The sequence below is a fragment of the Anabrus simplex genome, chromosome 3, assembly GCF_040414725.1.
Source record: "Anabrus simplex isolate iqAnaSimp1 chromosome 3, ASM4041472v1, whole genome shotgun sequence".
In the NCBI taxonomy this organism is placed as follows: domain Eukaryota; kingdom Metazoa; phylum Arthropoda; class Insecta; order Orthoptera; family Tettigoniidae; genus Anabrus; species Anabrus simplex.
In genome coordinates, this window is record NC_090267.1 from 432,186,304 (window position 1) to 432,203,995 (window position 17,692).

General features: G+C 38.0%; 1 protein-coding gene across 2 annotated transcripts in view; it reads right to left on the bottom strand.

Annotated features, from left to right (window-relative positions):
- tho2 (THO complex subunit 2-like protein) overlaps positions 1–17,692 on the bottom strand; it is a 547,726-nt gene that overhangs the window by 148,502 nt on the left and 381,532 nt on the right. For both annotated transcript variants that reach the window (XM_067143459.2, XM_067143457.2), the window contains exon 27: positions 1,755–1,795. In XM_067143459.2, the coding sequence (XP_066999560.2) occupies positions 1,755–1,795 (41 nt within the window). The remainder of the gene's footprint in view (positions 1–1,754; positions 1,796–17,692) is intronic.

Sequence of the window (17,692 nt, forward strand, 5' to 3'; positions counted from 1 at the left end):
AATGCAAAAGTCCTATCCTTCAGATACATACTTATGATATATCCGCACCCATGATATAAATTTTCTTCTTACAACTTAACTGAAATCCGCACTCCTTTTCTGAATAGCCGCCGGAGTAGTAGTCCCATAATGTGTCAACTATCTTTCCGTACCAAGCTTCTGTGCTTATAATGCCTCCAAAAAAAAAAAAAAAAAAAAAAAAAAAATTAAAATAATAAAAGCACATAAAGTAGCAACCAAACACTTCTCACCAAAATTGATTTTTTCTTCTGTATCAGCAGTATCATGGTGTTCATTCTCCTCTGTGTGTCATTCCTTAACGAAGCCCGGTGCTATTCAATTATGTTACTATAGACAAGCAATTGAATCATAAATATTACAGCTGTTGAGCCTGTACATTCTCAAGTAGAATTTCCCATCTATTTGTAATTTGCATTACAGAAAATCATTCCAGTAACTTTCTTCTCTTGAAACAAAAGAGGTTGCTTCACATATTCTTTTCTTCTAGATATAATATTATTATGTCTTCCTTCGATAATTGGTTTAAATTGTAATTTCCTCCTCGCTGTTGAATGATTCAATTTTCTTGTCCACCAGGGTTGCCTTTGAAGTTCTTTTGTGTTCATGCTGAGATTCTTCTTCTTGAAAGTACCATCTTCTGCATAAAGCTATAGTGAAGTACATTTCCAGTCATCAAGAGCATCAGTCTTCTTTGGTGTGAAATAATATCCATTAAAAAATAATGAAGCTATCAATGCAAGTTACCAAAGCACAGATGAAGAGACATTGGAGGTCTTGACAATGATCTCATTCATTCATCAGGGTAGTTTTCTTCATATATCTGGACTAATCAGCAGAGTGGATGATCAGCCTGCCTCTGGAACTGCAAACAGGTGCAGCAAGTAAAAAAGCAGGGATGAAATATCACTTCCTTCTTCATTATATCACAATGTAAAAACATATCAATATTTCTTCCTAAGCAGCATAATCTTCCTCCGTGCAGTAGCAGTAATTACACTAAGATTTAATCCTCAATAATATTAGAATTATCTCCTTCTTTTGCATTTCACTTTATCTTCCATCTTGAAATCAGAAAAACAAATACAGCCCAATTACACTACAGATTTTTAGGAAGTAAATAAATCTACTCTTAGCAATTTATTCCTTTCTTCTTCGAAACTGCTGAAACAGCAGTATCTTCTCACTGCTGATACTTGCTGTAAATTCCAAGCATACTTACTCTGGTATGCCAGAAACCCCCTTCTTCATAATGATGAATTATTTATAACCAAATTGAAAAAAAGAATCAGCAGGAAATGATGGTTTCTGTAACAATTATTCATTCAATTTCACATACTTCTTTGTAGCATGGAGATGTTGACATCCAACATTTAAAAAAAAACTGCACAGATGAAAAATAAGTATTGATGAGAAATGCAGCATTTCTTCCTTTACCACAGATAATATACTTCTTAGCACTCTCTGGTTATGAACTGTAAACTGTTCTCAGGTGAAAAAATCATTTTGTCTTCACGGAAGAGTTAAACATAATACAATGGGTAGCATCTTCAACATTTTTAGCACTGGGAGGGGACAAAATTCAAGAAGTGACATGTGGACTGCCATAACGCTCAACTATCTGCACCTTGCCAGTCAACGCAAAGAATCGTGATGGAACAGCTCCTCCACCATCTCAATCTCTGTAACCCAGAAAACCCTTCTGTCTGCCGTCGCTAGGAGACTTGGATACTAACCTTCGAAGATGTGCTGCCTTCCATTTTTCTTCTTTTCACATCTGTAAATATAAAATAATATTACAATATTGCATCATTACAGTACACTATTACACCATTAAAACAAAGAATTAGAAGTAATAATTACATAAACTTCTATAATGAAGAAATAAACAATCATCATATACCAGAACAGGTTTAATAGTGAATGATAAAAGAATAAAATGCAGGTAGAAGATAAAATAAAGGAAGTGAGGTACAGACTGCAATAAAATTCAACTCTTTGCACAGTGACGGCAGATTATCTTTTTGCCAGCCAGCTCCCAGCTGAAAGATAATCTCACCTTATTGTACTTCGCCTATTAATGCAACAAACTTAAATCCTTGGCCTAACAAGTGCCTGCTGCTCAGCCCAACGGCCTGAAGATTACGAGATGACACGAGGTTGACAATGTCAAAAAGAGAGTTATAAGAGGTTCTACATATTCAACACACTGATATAAAGTTGCACAAATTTATGTTCCGACATGTTTAATTCAGGACCGGTTTCGACACATATTTGGGGCCATCATCAGCCGATTGAAAGAGCAGGGCAAAAGGTATACAATTATCAACACACATAACACAAAATACGTTCACACTTAAAAATATATCTGTAAAAATGTAACATTTTCATAACTAGGGCTGTTTATGATAAGTTGACTACGGGTGGATGGAATTATCCTATTATATTGTCGGGATTGCTCGGTTCTTTGGTTACTTTCGTAACATTCCTACTTAATACATAGATGTTGATTCCCAAATGGAACCTGATATATTCGTCCCGAATAAATAAATTTATAATACCAATATAAATGGTCCGTTATTGGACATTATAAATTTTCCAGCTAACTCATTCCTGGTTGCCAGCGTTTCATCCCAGTGTGCTTGAGTCGGGCTCATCAGTTGGTAAACAGCACACCCACCAAGACACATTTATTTATTTGGGAAACCAAAACAGCGAGAAGCCGAATTACAGAGTTCCGCAAAGGAAAAATATATTTACAGTGGAGTAGCACAAGGCAAACATAAAAAAAAAGTGAAAGAACAATGAGGAAAAAACATCTAATGATAAAAATAGAGGAAAAAATTAAAAACCAACAAAGTAACAGTAGACACACAACAATTAACAACAAAACATAAAGGCAAAAGAAACAAGGAAAATTGATTGAACGTAAGACGAAGAGAAGAACTTATAGCTAGGCACAGTAAGATAAATACAGATATAACACATAAGTAATGGTGTAGTAAAGTAAAAAATAAATAAATAAATAAATAAATATTACATTATGTACAAAAGAGAGGACAGCAATGAGAAGAGAAAAAAAAAGGAATATGAAGAAAATGAACTAGGTTAAGTTAAGGAAGAATCGAATAAAGGAGGCATACAAAGAAAAAAACGTCCAAGTTCCTGTCAGAAGATAAAGAGTTAAGGAAGGTTGATATGTGGAATCATCTGTATCATCTGATGGCCAGACAGGCATCATTTTTGGTAACGAGACAATGTCTCTCATAGTGCATTGGCACTGTTGGTGGCTCCAAGTAGCCTATGCAGTGGCCTCCATGGTATGTACTAGCCATGCGTTTTAGTGGGTGTGCTACTTACCAACTGATGAGCCCGACTTAGCACACTGGGGCGAAACGCTGGCAACCAGGAATGAGTTAGCTGGAAAAATTATAATGTCCAATAACGGACCATTTATATTGGCATATACATTTCTACCTGACGCTGAGTTTTTGAGTGTGTTGAGCTTTCTTTCTAAGGTAATCTGTTTTTTTTTTTTTTTTGGCAAGTTGCTTTATGTCGCACCGACACAGATAGGTCTTATGGCGACGATGGGACAGAAAGGAGCTAGGAGTGGGAAGGAAGCGGCCGTGGGCTTAATTAGGTACAGCCCCAGCATTTGCCTGGTGTGAAAATGGGAAACCACGGAAAACCATCTTCAGGGCTGCCGACAGTGGGGTTCGAACCCACCATCTCCCGAATACTGGATACTGGCCGCAATTAAGTGACTGCAGCTATCGAGCTCGGCAATCTGTTTTTTAGATAGTATATTGAACAATCTGTTATCGACCTGGGTTTGAAATATGTCCCACTGAGTGCTTGAAAGTAGGTGAGCTACTTCAAGGTGAGACTCGTAGATTTGATTATTCTGAAAAGATTTTTTCTTATAAAGGAACTTAACTTCGTTATTTACTCAAATCTTGTTAACTTTGGTTTGGGTTCTAGAAGGGTCAGCAGAAATGTGTTTTTTTATTACTAGTTTTAAGAAAACTGGGAGTTAATTTGTGTGCCATACATTGTTTAAGAAAGTTTATATCTTTGCCCCGTTTTGCGATCTTGGCTTTTAGGTTCATGTAATGATAGGCCTTAGATTTTGCTTGGTAAGCATCATTATTTACAGTTAGAAACTTCATAACTGTTCCGTATTGATTTGAGAATCACCATCATTCTTAGCTTTCCAGATCCAGGGCCACTATTTCACTGATAGAATGCTCCTCAATTGTTCTCACAAAGGGTGAGTGGTCTTTGAACTAGCTCTGAGATGCAGGTAAAAGTCCCTGACCTGGAGCCTCAGGATACAGGCAGCTGCCCCTAGACCGTGGGGCCAGAAAAATAAGGACCGCCCCAGAATTATTTGGAACAGCATGAATAAAGGATAGCTTGAAACTAAAAATGGTATCTAATAATTTCTTGGCAAAAACTTGTTAGAGAGAGAGAGTGAGAGCGTGTGTGTGCGTACCATGTAAGTAAGAATATAAGTTTGTTAGATTAGTTTTCAAAGCCACATGACATGGGTGTTTCGTACATTATGTAATGGCCAAAAATACTCTCTAAAACTGCCTGAAAGATTTGTGAGAACTGTTTCTTATTGTTTTTAGGAAAATGTCATGATGGCGTGGAGAGAGTGAGAGCGTGTGTGTGCATACCATGTAAGTAAGAATATAAGTTTGTTAGATTAGTTTTCAAAGCCACATGACATGGGTGTTTCGTACATTATGTAATGGCCAAAAATACTCTCTAAAACTGCCTGAAAGATTTGTGAGAACTGTTTCTTATTGTTTTTAGGAAAATGTCATGATGGCGTGAATTTATTATAATTGATGAGGAAATAGTTCAGGCTTTATGAACCGAGAGCAGTGATTGTGAATCAATTTCCATTGGTAACAACTTACGGATATGTCACTTGAACATCGAATCGATTTCAACTGCTAAGAGTTGATATATCTCACGCCTGATGCTGCAGAATACTGTAGATATAATAGCAATACAGGACACTCACACCAAGGATGACACTGATCTTTACAGAAGAGGAAGGATGTATGGTTATGATCTGGCTGGAGCCATAAATGATGAACAATATGGTATTGCTACATGTCAGGTCCCATCTCACCGACTACAAAGTAACTTATCAAGACAAAACAGCAGATGTCTTTGTTTTGGCTGTAGAGATTGCCGGCATCACTGTAGTAAATATTTACAAACCTCCACAAGTCAGCTGGCCAAATCCTCCTGTAAGATCCTTCAGTCACCCAGTAGTGTATGTCTGTGATTTCAACAGCCATAGTCATGTATGGGGATATCAGAATGAAGACGACAGTGGGGCAATTCTAAATGAATGGATGGATCTGTACAATCTTCGGCTTGTGTACAACGCTAAAGATCCAGGAACGTTCTGATCTAGTAGGTGGTTAAAGGATTATTCCCCTGATCTGTGCATCGCATCTAAATCTGAAAATAACGATATGATACAACGAAAAGTCATCAAGTCTTTCCCACACAGCCAATATAGGCCAGTCATTATTTATTATGGTACAGAAATTCCACTAGTCACCTCCATCCCATAACCTTGATGGAATTTTCAACTTGCAAACTGGGAACTGTTTCAGAAAGGTCTTGATAACACCGTTCAGTGGATTCCCCCAATTCCATCCAATTATGAACGATTTGTGCCAAAAACTATATTCCATGTGGGTTTCAGAAGGAATACATCCCTGGATGGTCTCAAGAATGCAATGATTTGTATGTTAAATATCAAGAATCTCACGATGATACAACAGCTGACGACCTTTTGAGAGCTCTCAATAAGAACAGAAGAGAAAAATGGCATAAAACAGTGACAGAACTTAACTTTACACATTCTAGTCACAAAGCCTGGAACCTTATAAGAAAACTTGGTACAGATCCAAGGCTGTCAAGCATAGTCCCACGTGTGAATGCCAATGCTGTTGCATCCAGACTAATGAAGAATTCGAAAGCTAAAATTGACAAGGCACATACACGAATCGTGAGAAATGAATTGCACATAAAGAGATCCAATCTAACACCACATCCTGACTACTCAGGTGACTTCAGTATTGAGGAACTTTATATAGCCTTGAATATGCTAAAGGTAAATAAAGCTGTTGGCTTTGATGGCGTATATCAAGAGTTTCTTAAAGCTATAGGACCTAAAACAAAATTGTGGCTCATTGAATTCTTCAATGAAATTCTACGAACTGGAAGATTACCAAAGCTTTTCAAGCAGGCTAAGATAATTGCCATCCTGAAACCAGGCAAAGACAGAACCGATGCTTCTCACTACCGGCCAGTATCGCTACTCAGCATGACCTATAAGCTACTAAAAAGGCTTATTCTAAATCGCATTCAAGAGGCCTTTGATCAAAGCATCCCTATTGAACAAGGTGGCTTTAGGAAACATCGGAGCTACTGTGACCAGGTTTTAACATTGACAACTCTAGTTGAAGCTGGATTTCAACGAGGTCTCCAATCAGCTGCAGTTTTTGTGGACCTTACAGCAGCTTATGACAGTGTGTGGAGGGATGGCTTGATGTCTAAGTTTATTGAAATCATCCCGTGTCAAAAGCTGGCGTTTCTAGTGAACAACATGCTCTCTGACAGACGCTTTAAGGTGTTTCTGAACGGATAATCTAGCAGATGCAGGACTCTAAACAATGGCCTACCTCAGGGATCAGTTCTGGCCCCCATTCTGTTTAACCTTTTCACTCCCAAGTTTCTTTCAGCTTTATGCATGCCCCATACCAGATTTTTCTGGAAGTTTCGACAGTGGTTGTAATAGGCCATGAATACTTTGTATTTACACAGCTACTGAAAAGTTGTGGAACGATAATATTAGCAATAGTTTTCTCCTAACACTTGGCGTGATAAATGTCGGCAGCTTGTTTCACTGAAACTTATCTCCACTATATTCATAAAAAATCAGACTCATCATCACTGCCTAAAATTTCTAAAATATAAGCTTTTGTTATGCTTTCTTTACACTCCCGTGCACCCATCTCAGAAGACAGTCGTGAAAGAAAAACACAAGGCACATAATTATCGGCAAAAAACAGTAAGGCGATTTATGAATCGTCCATCGTCTGAACAAAGTATGTCAACAGCCTTGGACTGAACTTGGAAGTGAACAGGAGCGCATTGCTTTAGATCAGAATTAACTCGTGTTTGGGACAGCGGGAGAAATGTTTAGATCCGAGTTAAGTCGGGCATGGGATGGAAAAGGTTAACTTGTATATTCATGATATGCCAGACACTGACTCATTGAAAGTCCAGTATGCAGATGACCTAGCGTTAGTCTTCCACAGTAAAGGTCTTATGCACTGTGAGAATGTACTGACAAGTGATCTGACAAAATTGAATGACCACTTCCATAATTGGAGACTTCAACCTAACCCAAATAAAACTGAGGTTACTGCATTCCATTTAAATAATAAGGAAGCCCTCAGGAAGCTACATGTGACTTTCGACGGAACCGAAGTAACGCATAACTACAATCCCAAATATCTAGGAATCACTCTGGATCAGTCCTTGATATTCAAACAACAGTGTATCACTTTATCTAAGAAAACTTGGCTCCAGAGTGAATGTTCTCCGCAAGATTGCCGGAAGTAGCTGTGGTGCGGACGCCAATGCCCTACGCACTGCAGCACTCGCTCTTGTGTATTCTGCTGGTGAATACTGTGCTCCTGTATGGCAAAATAGCATTCACACAACAAAGATTGATGTCCAGCTTAATGAAGCCATGAGAGTTATCACTGGTACTGTCAGATCTACTCCCATTCAGTGGTTACCTGTCTTAGCTAATATTGCCCTGCCAGACCTAAGGAGGAAAGCAGCTAAGGTAAACTTGCTCAAGAAAATCTCATAAGAACTCTCCCTTGTACGATGCCCTACAACACCCACCAACAACTAGTCTGAAATCACGCAAACCACCCTGGACTGATTTTAAAAGTATCAGTTCTTTCAACATGACCACTGAATGGCGACAACGTTGGCATGAACATCCACCCAACAACACTCACTTGGTTCAAGATCTAACAAAGAAGGTTGAAGGATTCCAACTGCCGCGTCAAACCTGGTCGAAGCTGAACCGAATTAGGATGGGTCAAGGGAGGTGTGGCTACATGTTGAAGAAATGGGGTTTCTGTTCATCTGCTGACTGCGACTGTGGAGCGGAGGAGCAGACAATGGAACACATTGTTAAGGAGTGCCCACTTCGAGCATTGAAACGGTGATCTAAGGCTCTGAGTGCTCTGAGTGCTCTGGACTGGTTGTCAAATTTGGACATTTCCATTTGATATTAGATTTTTTTGTGTACTTGTAAAGCCATACGATATATAGTGATTTTGAAGACGATCTCTCTCTCAATGAAGATGACTAGCTTTTCACAAGCGATGCCAGAGAGACGCACTAACATTTTAAGAGAGGGCACTGAAGTGCAACATTCTTCTCCACAAAAAAATATTGTAATCAAAGAACATGCTCATTTGTGTAAATTCCGATCAAGTACATTCTGAATGTGAAAACGACCTGGACCTTCTAAGTGCAAGTGCATTAGTGTACCCGATTTCAAATTGTCGAGGCGTTACCAGCAAAGGAGTTTGAACAGTGATGACGAATTTGAGTATGGGAAAGCCATACTTTTCAAGATGGAAGAAAGTGGTCATGTACCTTGGCCCTTTGGCATTTTTTTGGCCTGTAAAGTACTTAAGTGTGCTGGCTGCCAATACAGTTTTGGAAGCTACTTGTTACGCCCAGTAAATGGAAGCGTTTTTAATATTACCTGTGCACGAATATAACAAAAACTTATCACATTGTTCCACAATTAGAAGTTATTGGTGAACTGAAAGCAGTTCATTCTGTGGCTCAAGAGATACCTGTTCATCGATTTGAAGAAACGAGGAAATACTTGCATTTTCCAAACAATGAGGCACAACCACATTTCTTCTAGATATTTGTTTATTTCAAGTAACCAATTGTTTTTCAGGGGTAGTGCGAGGTGTACAGGTTTCTTTGTCAGCCTGTTGTTATCCATTCTGATCAAACGTTACCCAATTTTTCTTCTATAACCAAACTGAATCAGTATAATTTTATTTGCGAGCCCACCCACCCATGTCATCATCTCAGACCTAAAAGCTCCCTTATGACATCACATGGAGGCAGGGACTGATATTCAAGTTCCAACAGGTCATTCCATACAGAATTTTGATTACCTTTTTCTACATGTATCTGTGATTTGATAAATTTCCTGTGGTTTCCTTTACATCCAAACTCCATTTTTGTAACTGGTCCTACGATTTTCCTGAGAATTCTCCTCTCCTGTTTCATGATATATTTTATTGGTGAACTACTACCAATTATCAGGGTTTTGTATTTATGAAGCGCTACTGGTTTAATGTCTGTATTGTAATGTTGTAGTTTTGAATTTTTTATGTAGATTTACCAGGTGATTTTGTTTTGCAGTTTAGCAATTCTTTATTTATTTCTTGATTTATTCCTGCAGGTTGAATAATTTTGCCTAGATATTTGAATTTATGTAACTGGAAGATTTTTCTGAAACTGGTGCTTAATGGCCAACTGGTGAATCTTGATTTAGTTCCTTCCATATACCTAGTCTTTTCAAAAGAAATTTAGTGTCTGGTTTTTGCTGCTATTTAGTGAAAAAAATTTATGGACTGGATTGCTTCTTGTCTGTTGCTGGAAAGGATTGCAAGGTCATCTGCAACAGCTAAGCAATCAAGCTAAATTATGTTTATAAAATGTCTGCCAATATTTCTCTCTATTTCCCCACCCACTCCCGAATCACCTTTTCTACGGCTAGATTGAACATTGGTGGAGATAATCCATTTCTGATTTTGAATGGTTCAAAAATTCATCCGAGATTTAACTTTCAATATTGTGCTGGTTAGTGTATGCTGACTTAAAATTCCGTTTAATGTGTTAAACAGTGTCCGTCTATCTATGATGTCACATGCCTCATATTATTATTATTATTATTATTATTATTATTATTATTATTATTACTGTGTCATTAGGTAGGTCTCTTCCTTTGAACTGCTTCCGTATCTCTGACTGTTGTGCTATCAACTAAGAAATCTTTGAAGTATAACATACCCAAGAAGTCCTATGTATTTTAACTATATTAAGAATCTCTATGTTTGGAGGTTTGGTAATATGATCTCTATTCAGTTGCTTATTTGTTATTTTGGAGTTATCAACACTGTTCTAAGGTTTATCAACCAATCAGAATGTGCCTTATGAGATTAGATTCCACCAATGGGAAAACACATTACATCATTGTTCTAGACTGTCAGCCAGCTTCACTATAAATTTTGGACTTAATTTTCTCAAACTTCATTGAGACCGTAAGAGAGTGCTATGTAACGGAGGTCTCCCTCGGGAGATACAGAGGCTAGGGAGATGTAGAGAGGTGTCATCATAAAGTAAAGGCAGAAACTTTAATCTAACCATGTGAAGTTGATCTCTGTGTAATAAAGGGAAGATTCCAGCATTTCCCTTTAGCATGTAATGGTTAGGTTAGCACGTAATGGTTAGGTCGACTTGTGTTTACTTGGACATTAATTTATGTAGAATTTCTCTCTTGATTTAGATTTAACATTTAGGATTTATAGACTGTCCATGAACTTAAAGCAATCAACTCTGATGGGGATTTTGCAAAATGAAAGGACGCACTTCCCTTCTTCACTTTGTTTTCTAGTAAGTAAGTTTTCGATTCTTTCTAAAGTTACCTACCATTCTTTTGTACTTAAATTTTGTTTTTCTTAGTCACCAAGTAGTATGTCTTAACCACTACATCTGTAGGCCTTATGCCCTGTTAGGTGTTTTCTTTGGTCTTTAACCTAGGAGTGCTTGAGTGTTTTCAGCCTCTGTTTTCATTTTGTTTTCGGTCTTTCTAGTCTACCTTTGTTTACTTTTTCTCTTTTCATGGCCATGTAGTATGGGCTTTGGCTCCTGTAAAATGTTCTGGATCTTTCAATCCCTCCTTAGAATGTGGCTCCCCTATTATATAAGGGTAGTGAGTATCATAGCTGCTTAAGCTTTTAACACTAGAACGGCCATAGTGGTTATTTTGACCGTTAGCGAATTTCAAGATATTTCCACGCTCGTAATTTTTTATGCACGAGGTTGTTCTTTTGTGACTTTTAATCTTTTAGGGTTATGTACATTCATGCCAAAAATTACATCCGTAGATAATAAGGGAACACCGATATTGTCCCTTATACCTAGGAAGGCCATAAGCGGTCATTTTGACCACTTCACTTCCTTGATACGGAGAGCTCTATTCTGCTCACTGCTTGCTTCCTGTGATATATTTACAAGTGGCGCTATAGGGGTGTATGATGTAACTAAATAGTATGCCTCTAGCAGTGGTTGCGAGTGGACGAGTTAGTGCCTGTCCCTTGTGTCGTATAGTGCGTAATAATGGCTCGGCGGCAAAAACTTACTCCTGTTCAATTATTAGCAGAACTTGAAAAGCTAGGAGAAGACGAATCAGGTGACGAAGATACATTATCAGATATAGACGCAATGAGTGACGATGATGATTTTATACCTCCACAGTGTGATAATATGTCGGATAGTGATGGTGATTCGGCTGATGAAAATATGCACACAGTGGACTTCGCACCTACGATAGACGCAGTTACTCCTTCAACCAGCCGTGATCAATCTTGCAGCAGAGGACGATCTCTTAGCAGCGGGCAACCTGTTCGAAGAGGAAGGGGACGAGGTGGGAGAGGTCATGAACTGGTAAAGTCTTCTTCATTTGCACCAGGGGATCAGTTATGTGGTAATAATGGAACAACTATTTGGACTGTTGTCGACAGTAGTGGGAACCCCCTGGAAGGATGGCTGCTCAGAATGTACTGAAAGATGCAGCAGGGCCTACTTCTCACGCTAAGCGTAACGTAGAGACTAACAGCAAGGTTAGAGCCTGGCGTTTATTCATTGATGCATCCATGTTGAAGCATATAAAGATGTGCACAGAGACCGAAGCTCGTAGACAGACAAGGGATAATAATTGGTCTATTTTTTTGGAAGAATTAGATGCTTTTATTGCTTTGTTATACGCCCGTGGAGCTTATAAACTTACTAGTCTAGCTGTAGATCATATGTGGTCTTCTTTATGGGGTCCCCCTGTTTTCACTAACACTATGGCAAGAAACAGGTTCAAAGAAATTCTAAGGTATTTGCGCTTTGATCTCTGTAAAACTAGATCCACTCGTTTGCAGACAGATAAATTTGCTTTGGCGTTGGCTGTTTGAAACAGATTTATTGAGAATTGTTATGCGTGCTATAAACCAGGAGCGAATGTCACAGCTGATGAACAACTCTTCCCCAGCAAAGCTCGGTGCAGGTTCACGCGGTACATGGCCAACAAGCCAGATAAATTTGGCATAAAATTCTTGCTACTGGTAGACGTTGATTCTAAGTATGTGTGCAATGGGTTTCCTTATCTTGGGAAAGACGAAATGCGACCCGCCAATGAGTCACTGCCTGAAAATGTTGTCGTGAAACTTATGGACCCATACCTCATGAAAGGACGTAACGTGACCACTGATAACTTCTTTACATCGCTAAAGTTGGCTGAGAGACTGAAAGAGAAGAAAACTAGTATTGTTGGAACAATCAATCGAGTGAGGAAGGAAATTCCAGTGTCAATCAAAGCACTACGTATGAACCTGTACGAGACTGTCATACTTCAGAAGGAAGATCACACTACTCTCACAGTATATCAAGGAAAAGTGAACAAGAATGTGCTTCTGCTAAGCACTCTACACCCAAGCGTTCAAGTCAGTGAAGATAACAAGTACTACTGAATTTTATAACGGAACTAAGTATGGTGTGGATGTAGTTGATCAAATGGCGCGTAAATACTTCACTAGAGCTGGATGCCGAAGGTGGCCTGTACATGTATTTTACAACGTACTTGATCTAGTAGCAATAAATTCATGGACAGTCTACAAGGAAGTTACGGGACAAAGAATCTCTCGACATGATTATATTCTTGAAGTAATACAAGAACTAAGATCTGATTTTGTGAAGACAGGATCCCGGTTGATTGAACTCCCTACACTTCAGCCTGAGCCTCAGATTCAGGTTCAATGTGCCAGTCGTAAGCGACGACAATGTCAAGTGAACTCCAATTGTAAACAGAACAAAACCTCTGACACATGATCTTCGTGCAACAAAGTAGTCTGTGGAAAATGTTCGAGTAAGGTAATAACTTGCATAAATTGCTTGTCAAGTGCCTAAATAGGCTTGTAAACAAATAGAGACCAATATTTTTATCATAATTTTTCACAAAGGCATTCAATAGCAAGTCCGCCAAAATATTTCATTGTTACCTATTAGAAGTGAGAGAATATGAACAATTATTAATATTTAACAATGGATTGATCTGTATACAATACATACTAATGGTTAACTGTTGTTTTAAAATAAATTATTGAACATTCTCATGTTTCCCAGATCCTGGATCCTAGGTATATGTCAGCAAGTGGCAGCGGTCAAAATGACCGCCTGCGGCCTTTATAGGTATGAGGAATGTTTGGCCGTTCTAGTGTTAACAGCTGAAAGTATATTTTGCTTCAAGTGTTAGAGGTGTTTGACACTAAATATTAATTTAATTTCCTGGCCCATAAAGGGTGTCTGTAAAGTATATATTGTAAATTGTGGCTCAGGGTTCAAGACACTTGTAAGGTAACCTTATTCTGGAAGCTTTGACTCCCTTTTGAACTGTGTAGATTACTCTTTTCCTTCTGTAAAGGTTGTAAAGGTTAGCCTATCTCCAAAACTTTAAAATTTATAAGACCTATTGGTTTGAGATTCACTGACCGACTTGAATGAAATGGGAGCCCTTTCTCCCCTTATTGTAAAGTAACTATGCTTTTAAGCTTCCCTGTTTTTCTTGTTAATGCTAAATCTTTGTTATTGTATTTTCTAATCAATATCGATAAGAAAATACATAAATAAAATTCTCAGTAGAAATCACCGTAACAATTATTATTATTCTTTCTTCGCTGTGCCCAACTAAGGAGCGTGATTGAACTTATTTAGCTGATGTCATTATCTTTTTCTTCTTCCAAAATCTCTTCATCTTCTTGATGTGGCTTTTCTTGTGATCTTCTGACCAGGATTTGTTGGCGGCTGTGCTTGGATGATGATGATGATGATGATGATGATTATTATTATTATTATTATTACCTTCAAATAACACAGTTTATAAGGAAATCGAACCAGTATTGAGCACAATTAAAAAGAAGTGCATCTCATTTCTTGGACATCTTATTAGAACGCCAGAATCTAGAATTACAGAAAAATTATGGAATAGCAATACCAGGATTAAATATATCAGAGAAATTAAAGATTATATTAATGAAATCCGAATAACACTAAATGATCTCAAGAAGAAAACAGACAAAATGAAGATTCTCAACGACTCACATGTGGAACTACAAACCAAAATTAATAAAAGGGCAAAGGGTAGAGTGTTCTCAACTGAAGAAAGGATGTCAGCATCAGAAAGGATGAAGAATTATTGTCTCGTATGTACGCCATCCTACACATAACCTAACCTAACTCCATGGCAGCACAGCCTTGAAACCGCTGCTCAGCCCAGAGGCCTGCAGATTGCAAGGTGTCGTGTGGTCAACACGACGAGTCCTCTCAGCCGTTATTCTTGGCTTTACACATAACCTAACTCTTGTAAAACCTTCAATTATTATGTTTAATATAATTATCTTTTATTAAATGCTAAATTTATTGTAAATTTGTACATCCTCAAATACGTACTGTGAATACGTCTAACCTCAAAATCTGTATAGTCGAAAACTGTAGAAAGCTCTGTAATATTTGTATACTGTACAAGCGTTAGGGATGTTATAGATTTTTCCATGTGTGTTTGTAAACTGTAATCAAACATTCAAGTTTGATCTACTCCAATCGAGAGGCCGGTTGATCGACTGTTCATTGTATGTTCATATGTGCTCCATTTAGATTGTTGCAAGAACATTTCCAGAAGTCGATATTTCTACACTGCCCTATATCAAGATGACAGGCCGAAAGGCCAGACAGACAGTCAGAGTGAGAGTGTAGAGTATGGGTTAGAGCGAGTGTTATAGTAAGCTGAGGATTTGGTTGATATCTAAACTTATCAGAATCGGCTTGAGTGAGAGGGTAGTCAGTACTGCCTCGTGATGGTAAAGTGAATAATCAGTGTTTGGACTTGTTGATATCTGTACTTTTCGGAACTAACTGTGATAAAGTCAAATAAATATGAAAGTTTATTTGTTCCACCTTTTCAATACATAAAAAGAATTTAAAAAAGAATTTAAACTGTAGGGACATGTTTCGCTCTTTAATTAAGAGCATCATCAGCCTATATCTCAAACTGAAAGAAAGTTAAATAAACAGATACTTGATTGTAATTAAATTAAATATAAATGTGAAGATGATGTTACAAATGGTGAGTGAAATGGTTGACAACAGTTTAAAGATTGGAATATGGATAATTGTAAAATTTACACACCCTCCTGAAAGTCCTTGTTTAAATATAGCAAATAGGTGTCCTGTGGAGGTTGAGGGCATAATAGAAAATTAATAGATCCTAAACAGATTGATTAACACATTAATGAATAAAATGTAGCTGACAATTTTAAATGGTCCATTAATACATTGCTTACTTCAAGTGAGGTCTACGGTAAATTGCTAAGTTGAAACAAGAAGAGTAGTAGAGAAAATTTATCAGTGTGAAATATTTCGAACGTTGGGAATTACAGTTGACTAAGTTGTGACTGAAGAATAATTTTTGGTTAGTGTTGAATGTTTTACAAGATGCAAGTGTTTAGTTTTTTATGGGGTTTGAAATTTGGTAAATGTTTGGACTGTTGTATGTGAAAGTAATGAAATTCTTTTTGGGTTTGTCAGGGATGAGGTTTGTTGTTAATTTGAGTTTGATTTTGTTGATTAAATTATTAATTGTTTCTAGTTTAAATCCATTATTTTTTGCTAAGTTTTTTATATAATTGAGTTCTGTCTTTAAGTTAATAGGTGATAGAGGGATTTTAAAGGCTCTGTAAATTAAGCTGTGAAAGGTAGCTAGTTTATGGGATTTTGGATGTAATGAAGTATTTTTAATTGTTGTTGAGGTGTGGGTGGGTTTTCTGTAAATTTGGAAGTCAAAGTTATCATTATTACGTGTTACTGTGATGTCTAAGAAATTTAAGGATCCGTTGATTTCATCTTCTTTAGTAAATTTTATATTTTGGTCTAAGTTGTTTAAAGAATTTAAAATGTCGATACTTCAGTTGTCGGATGTTGTCCTGCTTCCTAGATAGGTAAGGTCTTCCATGTTCTCTAATCTGTGTCTACTCAGAACCACAGAGGCCTTCATCCTGTGCCTGATCATGACCAAGGTCTTGGTCTTTCGCTTATTTATGGTTATGTATTCATCCTGAGCCTGCTCATGACCAAGGTCTTGGTCTTTCGCTTATTTATGGTTATGTATCTGGTGCCGAGTGTGGCTTCAAAGTCATGTAACATGGATGTTCACCGCTCTTCGCTCTCAGCCATGACTGCCATGTCGTCTGCAAAGCACAATGAGTCCATCAAATTTCCCTGAACCGGCATCCCATCCTCTTCTCCTCACTTTTCTCTTACTTCCTTCAGATCTTGTTGGATGTATATGTTGAACAGTGGAAGAGAAAGCAAGCAGCCCTGTCTCACCCCCTTGCTTCTTGCTTCTTCCTTACGGTCACTGCATGTGATGACAGCAACTTTGTAGAGGTCCAAAATAAACTTCCTATCCTTGAGTTTCATTTTTGCTGAACTCAGCTCCTGAAACAACTGGGACCACTCTGCTCTGTCAAATGCTTTTCTGGAGTTTATGAAAGAAATATATGCTAGCTTTTTTTTTTTTTTTTTGCTAGTTTTACGTCGCACCGACATAGATAGGTAAGAAATATATGTGTCCTTGTCTTTTTGTACTGACTTTTCTAGTATCAGCCTCAACGCCATGATCGACTCACATGTCTCATCTCTTCCTGAAGCTGAATTTGGTGTTCAGCAAGCATCTCCTTGAGTTTCCATTCATTCCACTTCATGACCATGTTAGGATTTTTGAGGCTTGCAATACTACATTGAGAGTGCAGTACTGGTCACATTGTTTGGTCGAAGGTTTTTTGGTAGTGGGACAATGATACACTTTGTGAAGTCCTTGGGCAATGGTCCAGTTTCATAGATGGTACACATAGAGACAATAAGGGTGTTCTTCACTCCAACCCAAACACCTCTGATCAATCAAGTTGGAAGCCTCTAGATTCTCACCGCCTCCTTGTCTTTTGTGGATTCAACTGCCTGGTCAAATTCTCAAAGTAATATGTTGTCCCCGTCTTTGATATTAGCTACTCCTGCAGTTCTTCTACTACCATACAGCTTTACAAGGTAGTGTTTCCATACCACTGCGGTTTTGTCCTGTTCATATGGTACGGTGTTGACATCTTTCAGGAGGCCATTACACATGGGTGTAGACATCTTTCGGGAGGCCACTAAGCAAGATGCCAAAAAAAAACCTTCACCTTCTTGTAGGACATTTTGAAGT